The following is an 18,437-nucleotide window of genomic DNA, read 5'->3' on the forward strand; positions in this document are numbered from 1 at the left end:
CCAGACGGCTGCAGTGCAGGGACCTGGGCTGGCAGCTACCGGGGCCAGGGCGCCTGGCCGGGGCAATTTCCTGCTCCTGCTACACAAGCACAGAGGCGGGGCTGGGAGCCCGGACTCCTGGGTTCTCTCCGCAGCTCTGGGAGGGGAGTGGGGTCTAGTGGTTAGAGCAGGGGGGGAGCTGGGAGCCAGGACTCCTGGGTTCTATCCCCAGCTCTGGGAGGGGAGTGGGGTCTAGTGGTTAGAGCAGGGGGGGAGCTGGGAGCCAGGACTCCTGGGTTCTATCCCCAGCTCTGGGAGGGGAGTGGGGTCTAGTGGGTAGAGCAGGGGGGGAGCTGGGAGCCAGGACTCCTGGGTTCTATCCCCAGCTCTGGGAGGGGAGTGGGGTCTAGTGGTTAGAGCAGGGGGGGAGCTGGGAGCCAGGACTCCTGGGTTCTATCCCCAGCTCTGGGAGGGGAGTGGGGTCTAGTGGGTAGAGCAGGGGCTGGGGGTCCAGACCCCTGAACGCTGGGAATGGCCAACAGGGAACGGGTCACTCGATAACTGCCCTGTTCTGTTCATTCCCTCGGGGGCACCTGGCATTGGCCACTGTCGGAAGACAGGATACTGGGCTAGATGGACCTTTCGTCTGACCCAGGGGGGCCGTTCTTCTGTTCTGGGTTACGGTGCAGGAGCTGTTTATACAGGGACCCCTTACCCAGCAATGAGACGCGGACCCTCTGGGGTGCAGCGCGGGGGCTGTACGTACAGTGACCCCTCACCCAGCCCTGAGATGCAGCCACCTCTGGGGTGCAGCACGGGGGCTGATTAAGATCCCACAGCATTTGTGAAAGGGAGTGTTGGTGTTTTGCCCCACTCCTAAGGGGATAATTCACATTGATGCAGACAGCTGGATTTGTAAGGTCCTGTCCGTGTCCAACCCACCCCAGAAGCCAATGGACCGAATCCCTCCACCCCCGCAGGCACGGACCTGAGTCTCCTAGAAGGTTAGCCAGTTTTAGCCAACGTCGTACAGAGCCGCTGCGACACATGGAATCATTTCTATGCCAGCAGATCCCGGAGACCCCGGCCGAGATCAGGGCCCCGTAGGGCTGGGCGCTGCCCAGACCCCGGCCGAGATCAGGGCCCCGTCGCACCGGGCGCTGCATGGACACCAAGGAAGACCGACACTGCCCCAAATAGGTCCCAGTCCTAATAGACAAAGAAAATCATTCTCCCCATATTACAGATGGGGAAACTGAGGCCCAAAGCGGGGCAATGACTTGCCCAAGAAGCGTGTGACAGAGCTGGGAATTTAACCCAGATCTCCTGAGACCCAGGGCAGCCTTAACCACAATCCTCTGGGAGCAGGACTCCTGGGTTCTATATCAGCTCTGGGAGGGGAGGGGGGCCTGGTGGTTAGAGCAGGGGGGCTGGGAGCCCGGACTCCTGGGTTCTGTCCCTGGCTCCACCATTGACTCCCTGGCACGACCCTTCCAGAAAAGAGCCCTTGAGTCTTTAACCCCCGTCTCCCGTGGCCGGTCTCTCTTGAATTAAAGCCGGTTCCCCAGGGTGCCCCGCGCCCAGCCCCCGGTGGCAGCTGTCAGCCGGCATCCTGGAACCAATTTGTCATCTCTCCCGGACTCCCTAATCCCCACTAATTCAGTTACCCAGCTGCGCAGGGGGCAGCGGCCCTAAGCCGATTGGGACATTTGCTAAATTAGATCAGTAAAAATAACAAATTGTGTGTGTGCGGCAGGCGGGCGGGTGCTCGGCCTGGCCCCGGGGGGCGCAGGGCCCTGCAGTGGGGAGATGGAAGAGGGGGGCCAAGGCGACGAGATCCCGGCAGGAAGCGGCTGGGCCAGCCCGACCAGCGTCTCCAGGAGCGGTGCAGGATCGGGGGGGGCCTCACACATTGCGATGTGGGTCCCCCAAGTGTACAGTGGTAGACTGGGGGTCAGAGCTCTGCTGGACCCCTGCTGTCCTCCCACAGCGGGGCAGAGAACCCAGGAGTCCTGGATCCCAGCCCCCCCCCGCTCTAACCACTAGACCCCCCTCCCCTCCCAGAGCTGGGGAGAGAACCCAGGAGTCCTGGCTCCCAGCCCCGCCTGCTCTAATCACTAGACCCCCCTCCCCTCCCAGAGCTGGGGAGAAAACCCAGGAGTCCTGGCTCCCAGCCTCCCTGCTCTAACCACTAGACCCCACTCCCTTCTCCGAGCCAGGAATGGGACCAAGGTGTCCTGGCTCCCAGCCCCCTCCCACCCAAAGCTGGGGAGACTTAGGCCAGTAACTTCCCCCTCTCTGTGCCTCAGTTTCCCCTTCCGCTCTCCCCATGCTCAGGCCCCCTGCCATGGCTCCCTGCCCTGCCGAGCCCCCAGATGGAGGAAGGGAAGGACAATTGGCCCCGTTTCACAGAGGCCTGGAGAGAAGGTGACTCCGGGCCGGAGCCTTAACTGCTAGGCCGCGCTGCCTGGCACGGCCCCTCCAGCCCTGCCTCACACCCCAGCCCCGGAGAGCAGCCGCCCGTCTCGCTCCTGCTCCCACCCCCCTGCCACCCTGCTGGGCCTGCCTCCATCCCCCACGGCTCTACCGCCCCTGGGCCCGGGCCGTGAGCAGCAGGGACAGGACGGACCTCCCAGCCCCTCGCCCCCAAACTCTGGCTCCTGTCCCACCCCAATCAGCCCCGTTACAGGCCTGAACCCTGCCAGACGGCCTGGCCGGCCAGCCAGTGGGGAGTGGGAGCCAGGACACACGGGTTCAATCCCTGGCTCTGGGAAAGGAGTGGGGGCTCAAGGTTAGAGCAGGGGGGCTGGAGCCAGGACTCCTGGGTTCTCTCCCCAGCTCTGGGAGGGGAGTGGGGTCTAGTGGGTTAGAGTGGGGGGGCTGGGAACCAGGACTCCTGGGTTCTCTCCCCGGCTCTGGGAGGGGAGTGGGGTCTAGTGGTTAGAGCGGGGGGGGGGGGGGGCACTGGGAACCAGGACTCCTGGGTTCTATCCCCAGCTCTGGGAAGGGCGTAGGGTCTAGCGGCTAGCACACAGGAGCCAGGACTCCTGGGCTCTGTGGGAGGATGCAGATGACAATGGAAGGACACCCCTTTGCCCCCAGCCCTGTGCCATCTGGGGCCGATCCAGCTTGGGCCCTGCCCGGGATGGGACACAGAACGCCGCCGGGGGGGGCGCATGTCTGGGACCCGGGGCTCAGAGTTATGGCCTGACAAGGGAGAGGCCACAAGAGCAACGGGAAGGAGGGAAAAGCCCACGACAGAGGCCGGAGATTTTCTCAGGAACTTCAGCCCCCCAAATTCCAGTGGGATTCAGGCACCTTTGGGTCCCCTGGAAACCCCAGCCTGAGCTCGGGGCCCGACCCTGCTCCCACGAGAGTCTGGCCATTGGCTCGGGATCAGCTCCCATTTCCTCTATCCACACGCCCGCAGCCACCGGACCTGCCTCAGTTTCCCCCAGTGCATTGAAGGCAATTGGGGAGGGGACGGGGTCAAGCTCCTGGAGGGGCAATGGGGAGGACGACGCTGAGGAGCTGAAGGTGACATTGTGGCCCCACTGAGATGGGGGGGGGGGCGCCCTGAGCACAGGCTGGTGATTTCGTGACACAAGTGACTCCAGGTTCACTCACAGCTGGGCCCTGGGGGCCGGGCCAAGCTGTTCCTGTGGCTAACGGTGGGATGACCTCATGAACCTGCCTGTTGCGGAGACCTCTAGTGCCTGCCCCCCCAAATCAGCAGGAACGGGGGACTCCAGCCAGAGCTGAGACGGGCGTTGGCGCACAGCGGAGAGCGCTCGCCGTGGGTGGCTACCCCCCGTCCCCACCAGCCCCCCTCTCCCCTCAGTGGGTTCACACCACGGCCCCACCACCCCCCTGGAGCAGCCAGGAGTCATTCCCCCAGCTAATTCGACTGACAACTCTCAGCCCTGACCGGTAGCCACCACTGCTAGCCCAGCCCTGGGCTCCCCACTTCCCAGCCCTGCCGGGGCCCTTCACTCCCGACCCGCAGCCCCTGTTAACCCAGCCCTGGGCTCCCACCCACCCCAGCCCTGCCAGTGCCCCTCACTCCCGACCTGCAGCCCCCTGCTAGCCCAGCCTTGGGCTCCCCCCAGCTCTGCTGGTGCCCCTCAATCCTGCCCTACACCATCAGCTTCCATTAGAGTCCTCACCTGAGTGAAGTGACACAGGTGTGTGAGCATTTTGCAGGAACAGGGCTTAAATTAGCAACTGCAAGAACCAAAAAAGCCAGCCCAGATCTCAGAATCCTTTGCACATTTATTATTTATTTTTTTTATTTTTTCAAATCTTTTTAAACCACCAAAAATTGGGGGCTGGTACAGGAAACTGCCTCTCGCTAAAACAAGAATAAATATCAAGTAATCAAAAATAGTTTGCATTGAAATTCTGTTTCTCCTACAGACACTGGAGTTTGACACCTAACAAAACTAGTCTAAAAAACCCCCCTCTACATCAACTTACAAAATAGACTTTTTGTTTTTAAGCCAGTACTTTAGTGCACACAAAAAACAATCAAATTCTTTACAGATATTTATTGTCTCTGATTGTCGGTTTTTTAATTTTTTTTTGCCCCCGTTTCTTTAAAAAAAACAACAACTGGAGCAAACCTATGGCTAGGAAAAAGCAAAAAATAAACCATTTCCACAGATAGAGGCGTGAAAATAAAACCAGCTCATCGCAGGCTGTGGAGACGTGACCTCCTAATGCCGAGGGATGTGGCCACGTTAGCAGCTACGTAGTCGGGGGCGTCTTTGCAAAGGGAAGAGCGGCAGAACTGAAACCCACTGAGGTATCCAGCCGAGAAATAAATAAAAACGGCCTTTGTCTGTGAAGATGGAAATGGGACAAAGAACTACAGAATCGCCCTAAACGAACCTCACAACGTGTCGGGGTTTTATTTACACGCAACAATTCTAAATGCGGCCGGTCAGTTCCACAGCGCCCCAGATCTTGTCTCGTCAGATTCCCCGCTGCAAAGCGCTACCAGAGCCGGAGAGTTTTGCACGGGTGAATGTGATTGCACGAGGCCACAGGAGACGTTCGGGCCCCACAATGAGCTGTAAGGTGGCTGGCTAGGAGACGTGCGTGGCGAGGTGGCTTCTGATGTTAGAACCGTCCCCAGAGCAAACGGCCGCTCCAGTTCACATCTCCAGGAGCCGGGCCCAGCCGGATCTCAGCGGGTCTGCCTCAGGCAGAGACAGATCTGACCCCAAATCCGCTACATCTTTGGGGGAGTTTATGCAGCCAGCTTTGGAGAAGGGGAGCAGTCGAAGTGGTCTGATTAGAACAGAAAGAGCTGGGTTCTCCACTGTCTTGCACCCACTAGTGCGGAACAGGTGTGGACGGATCCGGTTTCACGCTTCTTCTGCACTAGTGTAAATGCGTGTGCAAGGCAACAGGGAAATCGGGCTGCAAAGCGTCCCCAATTCTCCCCCCTGGCGGGGGGAGGGGAAGCTCCGTGTGAATGCAACGGGGTCAGGTCCGCGCTGCTGGGCTCCGACGTGGCTGGAAATCAGAATGATTCGGGGAAAGCGTCTGGGCGTTCAACAGCGGGGATCCGGGCCGAGTTCCCCCACCTCCTGGCTAGTCACCATCTCAGCTCTCCCCCCCCCACCCCGCACGAGCCGGGCGAACCCGATCCTGTCCCCCTCCCAGGGACTTCTGCCACCGGGGTCCGAGAGCAGCAGGATCCGAACCCAGGTCGACGGCACCCCTTTCTGGGCCCCGGGGCACATGCGAAGGGCTCTCAGGATCGGAGCCTCCATGGGGTGGGAAGTTGTGCTTTGCGCATAGACGTTGCCCCAGACCCTCCAAGATATTTCGGTGCCTAACTCCGATGGGAGAGAGATTTTCCAGCCCTGCAAAGAGCCCGAAGGTCTGGTCGCTTGCGACGGGCGGCGCCGAGGCCGGAGCCTTCTAAATCAACGCGTTCCAGTGGATTTGGGGGGGTCGAACATTTGTCGTCACTTTCAAGTTAACCCCCCCCAAAAAAAGGGGTTTGCACCCAAAATATCCAGGGGGGAGGGGAAATGGAGGCTAGAATAAAAAGCCACCCTGCAAACAGCCAGGCAGGCCTTGATCCTGGCTTGCGACGCTGGCCTCCCGGCATAGATCTCTCCCCGCCAAGTCGCTGAGTGCGACCCGGTCCCCTGCCCCGCTTGCTAAAGACAGGGGTGTGGCCTGGCCCCCTCTGGGGCGGAGCTCAGCGGCTGGCGTCCCAGCCGGGCAGCCCCTCTCTCTGGCAGGACGTGGCCGGCGAGGTCTCCAGCCAGAGGAGACGGGACTCAGTTTTGGACGACTGGACTGTGGGTAGCTGAACCTGGTGCCGATTCAAACCCAATGCTCCCTAAGCCGTCCTCGCTGGGCTGGGACTTCGGCACACGCCCTTCGCCCTGGCCCTCAGCTTTGCCCAGCACAGAGCTGTCCATCCACAGATCCCCTGGCCCCCGGCAAAGGGAGGGCGCGACAGAAGGGGAAACTGTGGCACGGGGTGGACCATCTGACACCCAATCATTGGCAGGGCTGGAAATAAAGCTGAGGCGAACTGACTCCCGGGGCCCACTTCTCTAAACCTTGCTCCCCTCCCAGCACCGGAAATAGAACCCAGGAGTCCTGGCAGCACATGCCTTGACCTAACTGCTCCACTTCATTCTACGCTCAGACCCCCCCCTCGAAGGATCAGGCCAGGGCTAGAGAGAAACCGTGAAAGACAGAACCTGGAGCCCCTCCTCCCCCACATGTGCAAGGGGCAGGGGGGGCTACTTCCCACCCAAATCAGCCGTGGCACTTCCCAGCCCCACCCCTGCAGATCCGGGTGCCACTTGGTGAGCGTGGCACAGACGGGGGAGGCTGCCACGCCAGCCAGCCCCCGCCCCGGGGGGAATCCCGGCTGAGACTCCTTGACAGATTTCGTGTCCGGGGCTCGGGCGGGAAGAAAACCCCGCGGCGCTGCCCGGCGCGAGGGGCCCCTGTGGCCATGCGGGGTGAGGGTCTCAGCCACCGAACGACCAATTAGGGCACGTTTGCGGTTGCTCACCAAGGAAGGGCAAGTCCCCGCCGTGATGCCGGGAAACGGGGGATCCCCCCTCGCTCAGATCCCCGACGCCGGTTCCAATCTCAGTCCAGCGACGGACACGGGTCGGAGCCGAGCTGGTTCAAGGAGGGTGGTACCGGGGAGGGGAGGGACGGGCCTTCGGGGGGGGAGGGGGAGAAACAACGGACAGGGGGTGTCTCCCTGGCTGCCTCCCGCCACTTCACAAGACCTGGAACTTCCAGGAGCTCTGATCTTTGTAATCCAAGCAGTCCGTGGCGTTGAAGTTGAGTTTCCAAGAGGCCGTCTGATCCTTGTAGTCTAAGCAATCCACCGAGCCAAAGCTCAGGCCGGCCGTGCCGAAGCCCTGGCTGGACAGGGAGGCCGGGGACTGGCTGAGGTGGGTGCCCATGGCCGGGGCGGCGATGGGGCTCAGGGCGGCGCCGGGGGCGGAGAGCTGCGGGTGCATGGGCGAGAGGTAGGAGCCGCAGTCCAGGCCGGTGAAGTAGGAGGAGGAGCCGGCGTAGCTCTGGGGGTAGCCGGCGGCCTGGGTGTAGGTCATCGGGTAGGCGGCAGAGCGCTGCATGCAGGGGGTGGCCGAGGAGGCCAGGGGGTCGGGGATGGGGGAGATGGAGGCCGGGCTCCAGATGGAGACGGTGGCGCTGGCCGTGGAGCTGGGGGTGCCCGAGGTGCCGGCGGGCGGGGGGCTGTATTGCCCGTTGGTGCTGGTTTCCGAGCTGGTCTCCCGGGCCGGCGAGCTCTTCTTCTTGGCCGGGCGCGCCTTGGCCTGGCCACTGCTCTGCTGCTGCTGCTGGCGGCACTTGGCCCGTCGGTTCTTGAACCAAACCTGCCGGGAGAGGAGGGGGGTGAGTCACGGAGCTCGGGGGGGGGGGTCCCTTTGCCCTGGCCATGGCCCGGCTGTAACAGCCGCCACTGTCCATCTCTGTCCCCTCCACAATTCCTCTCACCACCACCATCCTCCTGCACTGAGAGCTAGGGCGGAACAGAGCCAGCTGTGACTGGCATTATCCCCAGAGCAGATAGGGAAACTGAGGCTGCAGGGGGGAGCCTCTAGAAAAAAACCCATAATATCGGGACCCTGACAGCGTCGAGCACTGGGGATTTCCTGGCAGGAGCAGGGTAGAACTCAGCTGTTCCTCATCCAAAAGTCACCCACACCCACCCCCCACACACCCCTCCCTCCCCACAATCTTTGCCGAACCTTAGCAGTATAGGGCCTAAGATACAGAGTGGCGCATTGCTGAGTCCGTCCAGCAGACGGCAGTGGTGCACACAAACACACACACGCTGGCTCATTGCCTTACACTCAGCCTCAAATTTGTCCTCCCCCCGACCTGGTGATGTTTCTCTCCGGTCCTTGGGCAACCTCCGTTCCCAGGACTCATCCCTTTCCAGGGTGACTCACAGCCATTCCGGGTCCGGTCCCTCCAGTCTGCTGCCTGCCCGGTCTAGTCCCAGACAGCTCAGCTGCCGGACGCCAGGGAGACAATTCCCCCCCCCCCCCCCATGGGCATCGGCAGGAGGTGGCTATTTTTTGTATCCCTCCGAAAACGGCTGCGAAGTTGCAACCCCGGGATCCAGAGTCTTTATTTCCAGCATTAGCAGGCGCAGGGCAGATGTCAAAGATTAACGTCTCCCGCTCCCTGGGGCGCTGCCCGGAGTCGAAGAGAAGGGGAAGCGACTTCAAAATCCTGCCAGTGCTATAAACCAGGACTCTGCATTCTGGGCTTAGCCCTTCGCTGTCATGTCGGGGGGTGAACTCGCCCCATACACGTCTCCTGAGAAACCCGGACCCCTTCCTGTAGGACGCAGAGGGAGGGCGGCCAATTATCGGGAGAGCTCACGTGGCAAATTTAAAAAGAGTCCAAATTTGACTGATTTCTAATTTTAAGAAAATGGCAGGATTTCTAAGCCAAATCTCGGGCTCTGTTAACACTCAGGGTTGGCGAGGCGGTGGGGCGTTCTGGGTAGCTGGTGAGTCGGCTCCGAGCTCCGGGCAGCCGGGCTCTGTCTACATGGGAAAGCTAAACTGATTTCGCTTAAACCGGTTTATTTAACCCAACACCAGAGGCCGGGGCGAATGCTCCGGTTTCGGTTTAAAAGTGGCTTGTTGGGGGGTAAACGTTGGGCTGAAGCAAAACTGAAATCAAGTCGCCCTGAGGGGTGATCTCCACGCACGGATTTTGTCCTGGTACAACCGAGTCAGCCGGAGGGTGATATTTACCGAGACAGCCGTACCCCGACCCAGTTTTATTGGGATGAAAGCGTCTTAAACGGGGGGTCACCCACTTTGTAGCTTCTGTCAGTCAACGGTATTGCACCCCCCATGGGCTGTTGGCAGGGACTGGGGTGGGGGGTTCAGTAGGGGGTGCTCTCCCCTCCCAGGCAGGGCTGGCCCCGATGCCATCTTCCAGCAGAGACGAACACCGCAGACCTGCCCTCCCGTGGCCACGCTGCGAAGAGTCCAGGTATTTACTCACACGCCCAGCTGGGAGAACCACATTCATCCTCCCAAATCCCCTGGCAGCTTCCCTGGACTTCAGTTCCTACCCAGCCCTGCGAGGTTCATAGCACAGCCCCCTGGCTCCTGTCCAGAGGTGGCCGCCTTTCCGGGCTGGACAAACATCCCCTCTTGATACCACATGCATTGGGTCACGTTTGTGAGGCCCCACAAGGGATGTAAAATCTTGTTCCACCTCCATTGCGAGCTGGGATTTCCCCGGCGGCTGCTGGGAGCTGCACCCAGAACTCAACCTGCTCCCAAACCCCAGCACACTGCTAAAGGAGAATCCCCATCGGCTGTCAGCAGTATAGGGCTTATGACACCCAGGTGAGCAGTTCCGATTCCACCCAGCAGAGGGCAGCGGCCAGCCATGGGTGCTCACACATACACACTTCCCAGCAGGGGGCAGTAGTATATACACACACACGCATGCACACACACAGACCCCTGTCTGGCCAGGGGTCGGTCTGGACTCCCATCCTCACCTGCACCCGGGACTCCGGCAGGTTGATCTTGAGCGCTACCTCCTCCCGCATGAAGATGTCGGGGTAGCGGGTCTTCGCGAAAAGCGCCTCCAGAATGTCCAGCTGGGCCCGCGTGAAAGTCGTCCGCTCGCGCCGCTGCTTCCGCGGGGTGGCTGGGGGGGAGGGGAGATGGTTACACCCGCTGTCCTCAGGGTGGGACGGACAAGCCGAGGGGGTTGTCCCCGAAGGGGGGAGCTGGGGAAGCAGCAAGAAGCGCTCCCCCGACGCATCTGTCTCTCCCTGCCCTTCAGCGACACCCCCCCCCCCCCGCTCCAGGGCACGGTGGGGGGTGGGGGCAGGCAGCTTGTGCCACTGCATTACCGTAATACATCTAATAAATAACATACAGTGCCTCGTGCTAGGGGGTCCTGGGCCGCAACTGGGGCACTACCGTAATACACCTAATAAATTGCGTACAGCGCCTAGCGCCAGGGGGCCTGGCCCGTGACTGAGGTGCTACCGTAATACACCTAATAAATAATATGCAGCGCCTAGTGCCAGGGGGCCTGGCCTGTAACTGAGGTGCTACCGTAATACACCTAATAAATAATATGCAGTGCCTAGTGCCAGGGGGCCTGGCCTGTAACTGAGGTGCTACCGTAATACATCTAATAAATAATGTACAGTGCCTAGCACCGCGGGGCCTGGCCTGCGACTGGGGCGCTACCGTAATACACCTAACAAATAATATACAGCACCTAGCGCCGGGGGGCCTGGCCCGTGACTGGGGCGCTACCGTAATACACCTAACAAATAATATACAGCACCTAGCGCCGGGGGGCCTGGCCCGTGACTGGGGCGCTACTGTAATACACCTAATAAATAATGTACAGTGCCTAGCGCCAGGGGGCCTGGCCCGTGACTGGGGCGCTACTGTAATACACCTAATAAATAATGTACAGCGCCTAGCGCCAGGGGGCCTGGCCCACGACTGGGGTGCTGAGGTGCTACCATAATACACCTACCAAATAATCATAATCATTCAGCCCTGGGATTTCTGGGCCACTCCACAGCTCAGAGCAATTTGTTACCAGCGAAAGAGACCTTGGCTAAAGCAAAGCCATTGGTAGCTCGGAAGGCAGGAGAGTCTAGTGGTTAGACCACCAGGCTCAGGATCAGTGACCTTGGCGGAACTGGGCCATCGTCGCTCTGTGCCTCAGTTTCCCACCCGCCCAGTGGAGATGAGGGCTCCGCCCATCGCGTGGCAGGGGGAGGGCGGGCCGTTATTTTGGCGCGTTTGTTTCAGCGTTATGAGGGGTGGGTGGGTCTGGAAAATCCCCCCAAAAACCTGGGGTGTGATTTACGGAACAGGCCTGCTAGGGCTTGGCCGGGCTGTGTTACAGCCTGTGAGGGGCTCGGATGCTCCAAGGGGGGTCAGAGCCGCCCGTCTCTGTCGGGGCGAAGGCCCCGGCAGCCTTTCCCATGGCTCTGTCCTGCAGATCAGCCATTTCCGGTGCAGTCGTTGGCCTGGATGCATGCAGAGCGGGGCCGGAGGATGCAAGGAGGGGGCTGTGGAGATGCCAGAGGGACCCTGGCTGCCCGGGGAAGTGATTTAATTGGCCATTCCGGCTTGGCGCTGCTTTCGTTTGCACAAGTTGCCATGTGGCCGTTTGCACCAGGGCAAAGTGAGGGGAAAATGCCATCATGAGAGGGTCACTCTCATTGCACTGGGGCGAGTGGGTGTGCAAGGGGTAGTGCACTGCACTGGGCTGGGCGTGCAAGGGGCAGTGCACAGGGGAATTAGACCCTTTAGTGCACCTACTCCTGATTCACACCCGTTGCACTGGAGAGTCAGAGCCCGCGGAGAGTGAGCCCACGGAGTTTTAATGACTAGTGACTTTAGACCCCTCCTTATTTTGAGTCTCCACCTGCCTTTCAGGGTGCAGCCAAGGGGAGATGTTTAGCACTGTGTGAAAATCAGATCTCTTTTAGGAGCCTCAGGTTTGGTCCGTCTAATCCCAAGTCACTTTTGAAACTCACGCCCGTGTGGCCACGCATCGCACGTGACGCACACCCAGACTGCTCGGGGTGCGTGTGCATTGGGACGCGTGGTCGAGATTAGAGGAACCCTGCACTAGGTCACACGTTTGCTCAGCATTTCTCCTGCGTCCCTGCTTAGAGCCGGGAGATCCTATAGCTGGGTCCGGTTCAAAGCCGGGAATCCAGAAATCCCCCGCAATGTTGGGCCAAGCTTGGATCTGAACTTTCTCGCCGGCGTCATCTCGAGAAACACATTCAGCTTCTCAGTTTGCAGCTTGTGCTGTCATCTGCACCCGGGCACCGCTGAGTGTAACACACCAGGGAACCGGAATGAGAGCCGTTCGCACCCGCATCGCACGAAGCCGGCTCGTCCCTCGCCAAATTTTAATTAGCTTTAGGAAAACCAAATAAATATGCACAGACATGTCCAAATCATTGCAATTTATTTATTGCTAGCTAGTAAATCTGCTGTGACAAGTGATATTAACAAGGATCACTTGTCACAGCAGACTTACTCAGCCCTGCCAAGCCTGGGGACAAATTAAGCCCTATGGCTGCAAGAAAAGCCCCTGGTGGCCGCATGTGGCCACGGCGGCCGCATTTGAGAAACACTGCGAGTCTACAGCCATGAAGCGTGGAATTGTCTAACACGTGTGCACACTAGCTGCATCTGGTAGCTCAAACAGGGTTCGTCTTATGTTATTGTTATTAATGTTATTAATGGAGATATCCCATCTCCTAGAACTGGAAGGGACCTTGAAAGGTCATCGAGTCCAGCCCCCTGCTTTCACTAGCAGGACCAAGTACTGATTTTGCCCCAGATCCCTAAGTGGCCCCCTCAAGGATTGAACTCACAACCCTGGGTTTAGCAGGCCAATGCTCAAACCACTGAGCTATCCCTCCCCCCATGTAAGGGAAAGAGATCCTATTCTAACCCCAAAGGGTCTCAGAACCACCAACCCCAAACATTCAAAAATCATGGGGCAGGTTCCCCAAAAACCATGAGATTGACTTAAAAACCATGAGATTTTAGGGGGGGAAATAATAAACGCTGGGTTCTTTTTATTTGCCTTCTGCTTTTCCAGCCTTCATGATTTCCAATGAAACCTCTAAAACTTTTAGGACTTTAATTAATATATCAATAAAAAAATAAAATTCATAAGAGTATATTTAATTAATGTGATTCCATTAATATTTCTAAAGCTTTTACAGCTTTAATGAATATACTTTTAATAAAATAAATAATAAAATAATTTTGAAATTAATAGCATTCTGATTAAACGGCTCAACTTTTTAGGGGGATAATTAATATAGAATTAATAAAATAAATAATAAAATAATGTTTTAATTAATATCATGCTGATTAAACTTCCCAAACATTTGGGGCTTTCGGATATTAATATTAAAATAAAAAATAAAATGATATTGTAATTAATAACATCCTGATTCAACTTCTAAAACTTCTAGGGCTTTTTTATGCTTTTGTATTTGTTGTGACAATTATGTACGTTAGGTGAAGGGAGAGGAATCTTTAAAAATGTGAGGACATTTTGAACAACAAAAACCAGGAACAAAATGAATTTACAGTTCTGACAAAAACAATCCAAGCCGCGTTTGCCAGACGTACAAAGCGCATCGCAAAGGTGTTAAGACCCTTGCCTTGATGTTGAATCAAAAGCAAATAAAAGGAAATAGAAGGGCTTCTTTTTAAAAAGGGGTTGAATTTTCTAAACTTTTCCTCTTCCAAAAATGTTTTCCAACACTTTATCCAATTGTTTTAGAGAAGGGTCCAACTCTGCGAGGTTCAGTGAACGCTCACTTCCACGGCCTAAATTCTGGCTTTAGTGAAGCTGTGAAGATTTACCCGTAAGATCTAACTGCAGGATTGGGGCCCTGTTCTGATCAGTTGCATATATCTGGATTTTACACGAGTTTTGAACTGAGACTACCACACACCAGGGGTTCTCAACGTTGTTCTTTCGGAGGCCCCGTAACACGCTATAAAAACTCCACAGCTCAGCTGTGCCACAAGAACTGGTTTTCTGCATATAAAAGCCAGAGCCAGCGTTAGGGGGTAGCAAGCAGGACACTTGTCCAGGGCCCCACGCCACAGGGGGCACTGAGAAGTTGTTCAGTCTTTGGCTTCATCCCTGGGTGATGGGGCGTGGGGCTCCGGGCTGCAATTCTGCACAGCGGGGCTTTGGCTTTCTGCCCTGGGCCCTAGTGAGTCTAATGCCAGCCATGCTTGGTGGACCCACTGAAACCTGCCCGCAGCCCCCCACGGGGCCCCGGACCCCTGGTTGAGAACCACCCTGCACACCACTAGTGCCTCGTTGCTGGTTTGAGAAGACGGTAGATTTAATCAGATCCATTTAACGTTCAGATTGTGTTTTCTTCCAATCCCACAATTCACTGTCGAGATTCGTTTTTCTCTTGGTACGTTCGGACACTGAACTGGGCGTCAGTTCTCTTTGATGTTCACATTTGGAGTCCCTACCTTTGCCTTCAACTCTCTACTGCTCTTTAGATATTTTGTTTCCTCCGATCAAGTGAAAATACCACGCGGCCCACAATGCAAGAGCCGATTGATACGCACGACTTTAAGTTGTGTTGATCGGCTGGCCGGAGAACAGCAAGGAGATTTGGGGACTTAAATCATATGACATAAACAATGGCATTAAACCCCTATCCTGGGGAAAGCATCCGTGGCCAGGATACCTACTGGGCTATCCGGCTTTTTAGCAATTGATTTCTACTGATGATGCAGCTTAAAGTTTGTAAACAAGTGAACTGCTGAGTTTCCATTTCCAACTCAGCTTGCCTACTGCTGACTTTAAAGCTTTAATAAAGCCCAAACGACAATAAACTGCTTGCAGGCCAGCGTTCAGAGTTTCAATTAGAGGGGGACATGAATGCAAGGAGAGCAGAAAGCCACTGATCACAAATTCCCACAGGCAACCCTTGGGCTCTCAGGTGACCTCTGTCAAAGTATCTCTGAATCATATTCTATTAATCAAACCCCAATCTCTTCTAGGCGACTATTTCACTCTGACAACTGGTCACTCTCCAATAATCATAATGAAAAGGGAAAATAAATGGATCACAGAGAGTGGGTGAAATAAACCAATTATTATACAGTGAGCAAAACACTCTCTAGAATAACTGGCTGATCTCAGTCGCTATAGAATAACTGGGCTAGCTGACTCGGCCAGTGTCACGGTAACTGGTTTATTTAGCTGTATTTATAATAATAACCAAATGATTTTGCTTTCTTTCTCTAGAATTATAACAACAGCTGTTTGCTTTTTCCAGTGCCTATAGAATAACTAGTCTCCTTCACTCACGCAAGATAAAGCTCAGGACAACGCTAACATCTCGCCGAGAAAAATGAATTTCTTTGATGTGTGAAATAATTGTAACTGGCCTATTTCACTCATTCGATTGAACAGAAACTGGTGTCCTCAGCTCTGTGCGATAAGAAGCAGGGTCTTTTGCTGGCAATGGTATAGTAACTAGCTTATTTCACTCTCTCTACAATAATTGGTTTCTTTCCCCCAACAACCACAACAGGGTGACCAGATGTCCCGGTATTTGGGACGTGGTCTTATATAGGATTCTATTACTCGCCACCGATTTTTCACACTTGCTGTCCTCCGCTCACCCTAATCCACAACCCACTCCCCAGAAATTGACAGATCTGAAATTGACAGTAGGTCCTTCTGTGGCTTCCGGGACCCTAGTCTCTGAGCGCCCACGGGGGAATCGCGGAAAGGCACTTACTTGGGTATCCCACGGCGGAGTGGAGCAGGTCCATGCCCGGTCCCGCTAGGGTTAACCCATTGACTGCGTAATGAGGCTGCTTCATATAGGACATCATGCTCAGGAACTGGCGATCCCGAAGGGGCTCCTTCTCCTGTCGCCCACCCCGGAGGACTGGGACACTAGGTTATTCCAATCCGCTCAGCCGCCCAGGCTCGCTGCACAGTGGGGAGAGGAAAAGACACACCCAGAAATTGTGGGCACCCTCCTCTAAAAGCGGACAGGGGGAGCTGAGGGAACAGCTCATCCAATGGTGAGAAGGCAGCATGGGGACTTCACACCTTCAACGGACCAGGGTTGAAGGAGACTTTGGTTAACCCTTTAATCCACACTTCCCTTCCCATTAACTCAATCAAGCCCAGCAAATCTCCCCGCCCTCCCCCGCACTGGGCCAAAGACAAACTGCTGTGGGCATGGGGCAGGAGAAGGGGGTGGCTACAGGCAAGAGACACAAAGAGGCATCTCTGGAAAGGTGAAGGAACATCAGTCCATACAGCACCAGTTAAGTCGACCCCTATAAGAAAGAAGGACTCTGGTCAGTTTCCATTCAGTAGGGTGGGAACTTCTGCACAGTCCAGTTCCTTTGAGGTGTAAATCACAGATCTGCTGAAGAAGTGTGGGGGAAGCGTAGGGGCGGGTTGGGTTTTTGGCTGATTGTATCAGGCCGGATCCTCAGCTGGTGTGAACCAGACCAGATTTGCTCGTTAACACCAGCTGAGGGTCTAGAACTGGGATGCAGCTGTTCCGATTTAGGCCAGCTGGGGGTGTGGGCCCAGGATCATCAGGGCTTCCAGGGCATAGGCTAGTGAAGAAATGTACAAAGTTGGAAGACCAGGATTTTACTAACAGAATAATTTCATGTGGTCAGGTGACCAGAGCGAGACCCTGTGGGGTGGGACCAGTTCCCTAGGGAACAGCGCCCTGGATGGAGATGCTGAAAACCTGGTTCTAGTCCCAGTTCTGCCAGTGAACTGATGTGTAAGTCGCTGCCCCATTTAGTGCCTCAGTTTCCCCTCCCACTCCTTGTCTATTGTGATTGTCAGCTCTTTGGGACACGGATTGTCTGTCACTCTTTGTGCAGTATCTGGCACGACGGGGCCCTGATCTCGGCTGCGGTCTGGGCAGTGCCCGGCACGACGGGGCCCTGATCTTGGTCGGGGTTTGGGCAGCGCCCGGCGCAACGGGGCCCTGATCTCGCTCGAGGTCTGGGCAGTGCCCGGCACGACGGGTCCCCAATCTCGGTCGGGGTCTGGGCAGCGCCTGGCACAATGGGGCCCCGATCTCGGTCTGGGCCTTTAGGGGCCAGCATAATACAAATAAATCAGTTCCATGCCAAAGAACCCTTGGGCAATCAATCTAAGAAGAGCTCTCTGTGAAAGGCAGCTGGTGTCAGGCTATAGACAAGGCCCCACTACCGCTGGCCTTCCCTTAGAAAATATTGCCAAAATGCCCATCCTGGCCCACCCCACGTTAATTTCCCCCCAAGAGGTAGCAACTTTGGGAGCCCTCGTGCGGCTGAACCTTGAGCATTTTAGAGTCAGCTGCTCGGAGCAGATCTGATCGTGGCAATGCTGCTGCTTACATAGGCGGTTTTGGTCTAATTCCTCACCCAGTCACACTGTCACGGACATGGCGTGAGGGTGCGAGCACTTCGTGCAAACGGCTCACGATCGTTTGAGCACCGAACAGCGGCTGAAAACCAGGAGGCTGTTTTGCTAGTGTAGACAAGAACTTGCTTTCTTGTTTCCTTTTGCCTTCACTTGCTGCTGTTGTCTGAGCCATTCCATCCCCAGACGGATTCAGGAAAGGAGAGGGAAACCGCGCCACTCCTCCACCGCTCTGTCTGTACCATTCCAACTCCCTCCAGGGGAACACGAGAATTCGTGCCAGGCCAAGCCACATTTTATTGCACTCATTCTGGTTAATAACAGGGCTGGTGATGAGCACGGCCCAGAAAACGCTCATAAATCACGAACGGATTCGATGCCTTTCCTTAGCCAGGTCTGAGGCTGCCGAACTAGAGCCCCGAGACATGGGTTCCAACAAGCAAAACCGAATGAAATAAAACAAAATTAGCCCTGCTGGGAAGTTTCCATAGGAGAAGAGCCATTTAACAGAATCCCCTTCCCTCTCCTCCCAGCTTCCTAAATGTTGTGGATTCGGATCAACCCGGGTCCAGAGCTCAGCTGGACTTGAAAAGTCAAAACACATCCCAGATTTTCACTTCTTTCTGGTTTGGATCGGGAGGGTCTATAAAAGACCCACAGGGGGAGATTTCTGAGAGCAGAGGGCTCTTTCATCTAGGAGACAAGGATAAAATGAGATCCTGGGCTTCATTTGTACAGCACCTGGCGCAATGGAGCCTGGACCACGGTGCTACCATAATACACCTAAAGCAATAAAAACGTACAGCACCTGGCACAGTAGGGGTCTGGCCCATGCCTGGGGCGCCTATGTGTTACCGTAATACACCTAATAGAAACAAAAATGTACAGCACCTGGCACAATGGAGCCTGGACCACGGTGCTACCATAATATACCTAATGGAAACAAAAATGTACAGTGC

At 56.1% G+C, this 18,437-nt stretch overlaps 1 protein-coding gene across 2 annotated transcripts; it reads right to left on the reverse strand.

The window, feature by feature from the left end:
• Positions 1-7,247: 7,247 nt before the first annotated feature.
• On the reverse strand, positions 7,248-15,929 carry LOC135892962 (homeobox protein otx5). Of its 2 annotated transcripts, none has more exons than XM_065420746.1 (3): positions 15,833-15,929; positions 10,034-10,185; positions 7,248-7,871 (listed from the first exon to the last, which is right to left on the reverse strand). In XM_065420746.1, exons 1-3 carry the CDS (start codon positions 15,927-15,929, stop codon positions 7,248-7,250), a joined length of 873 nt encoding a protein of 290 aa, XP_065276818.1. The 2 variants fall into 2 exon arrangements, with proteins under 2 accessions (XP_065276818.1, XP_065276817.1); XM_065420745.1 differs by having other exon boundaries at positions 10,034-10,214; positions 15,802-15,929.
• Between the last annotated feature and the right edge of the window lie 2,508 nt (positions 15,930-18,437).

The sequence above is a fragment of the Emys orbicularis genome, chromosome 21, assembly GCF_028017835.1.
Source record: "Emys orbicularis isolate rEmyOrb1 chromosome 21, rEmyOrb1.hap1, whole genome shotgun sequence".
Taxonomy (NCBI): domain Eukaryota; kingdom Metazoa; phylum Chordata; order Testudines; family Emydidae; genus Emys; species Emys orbicularis.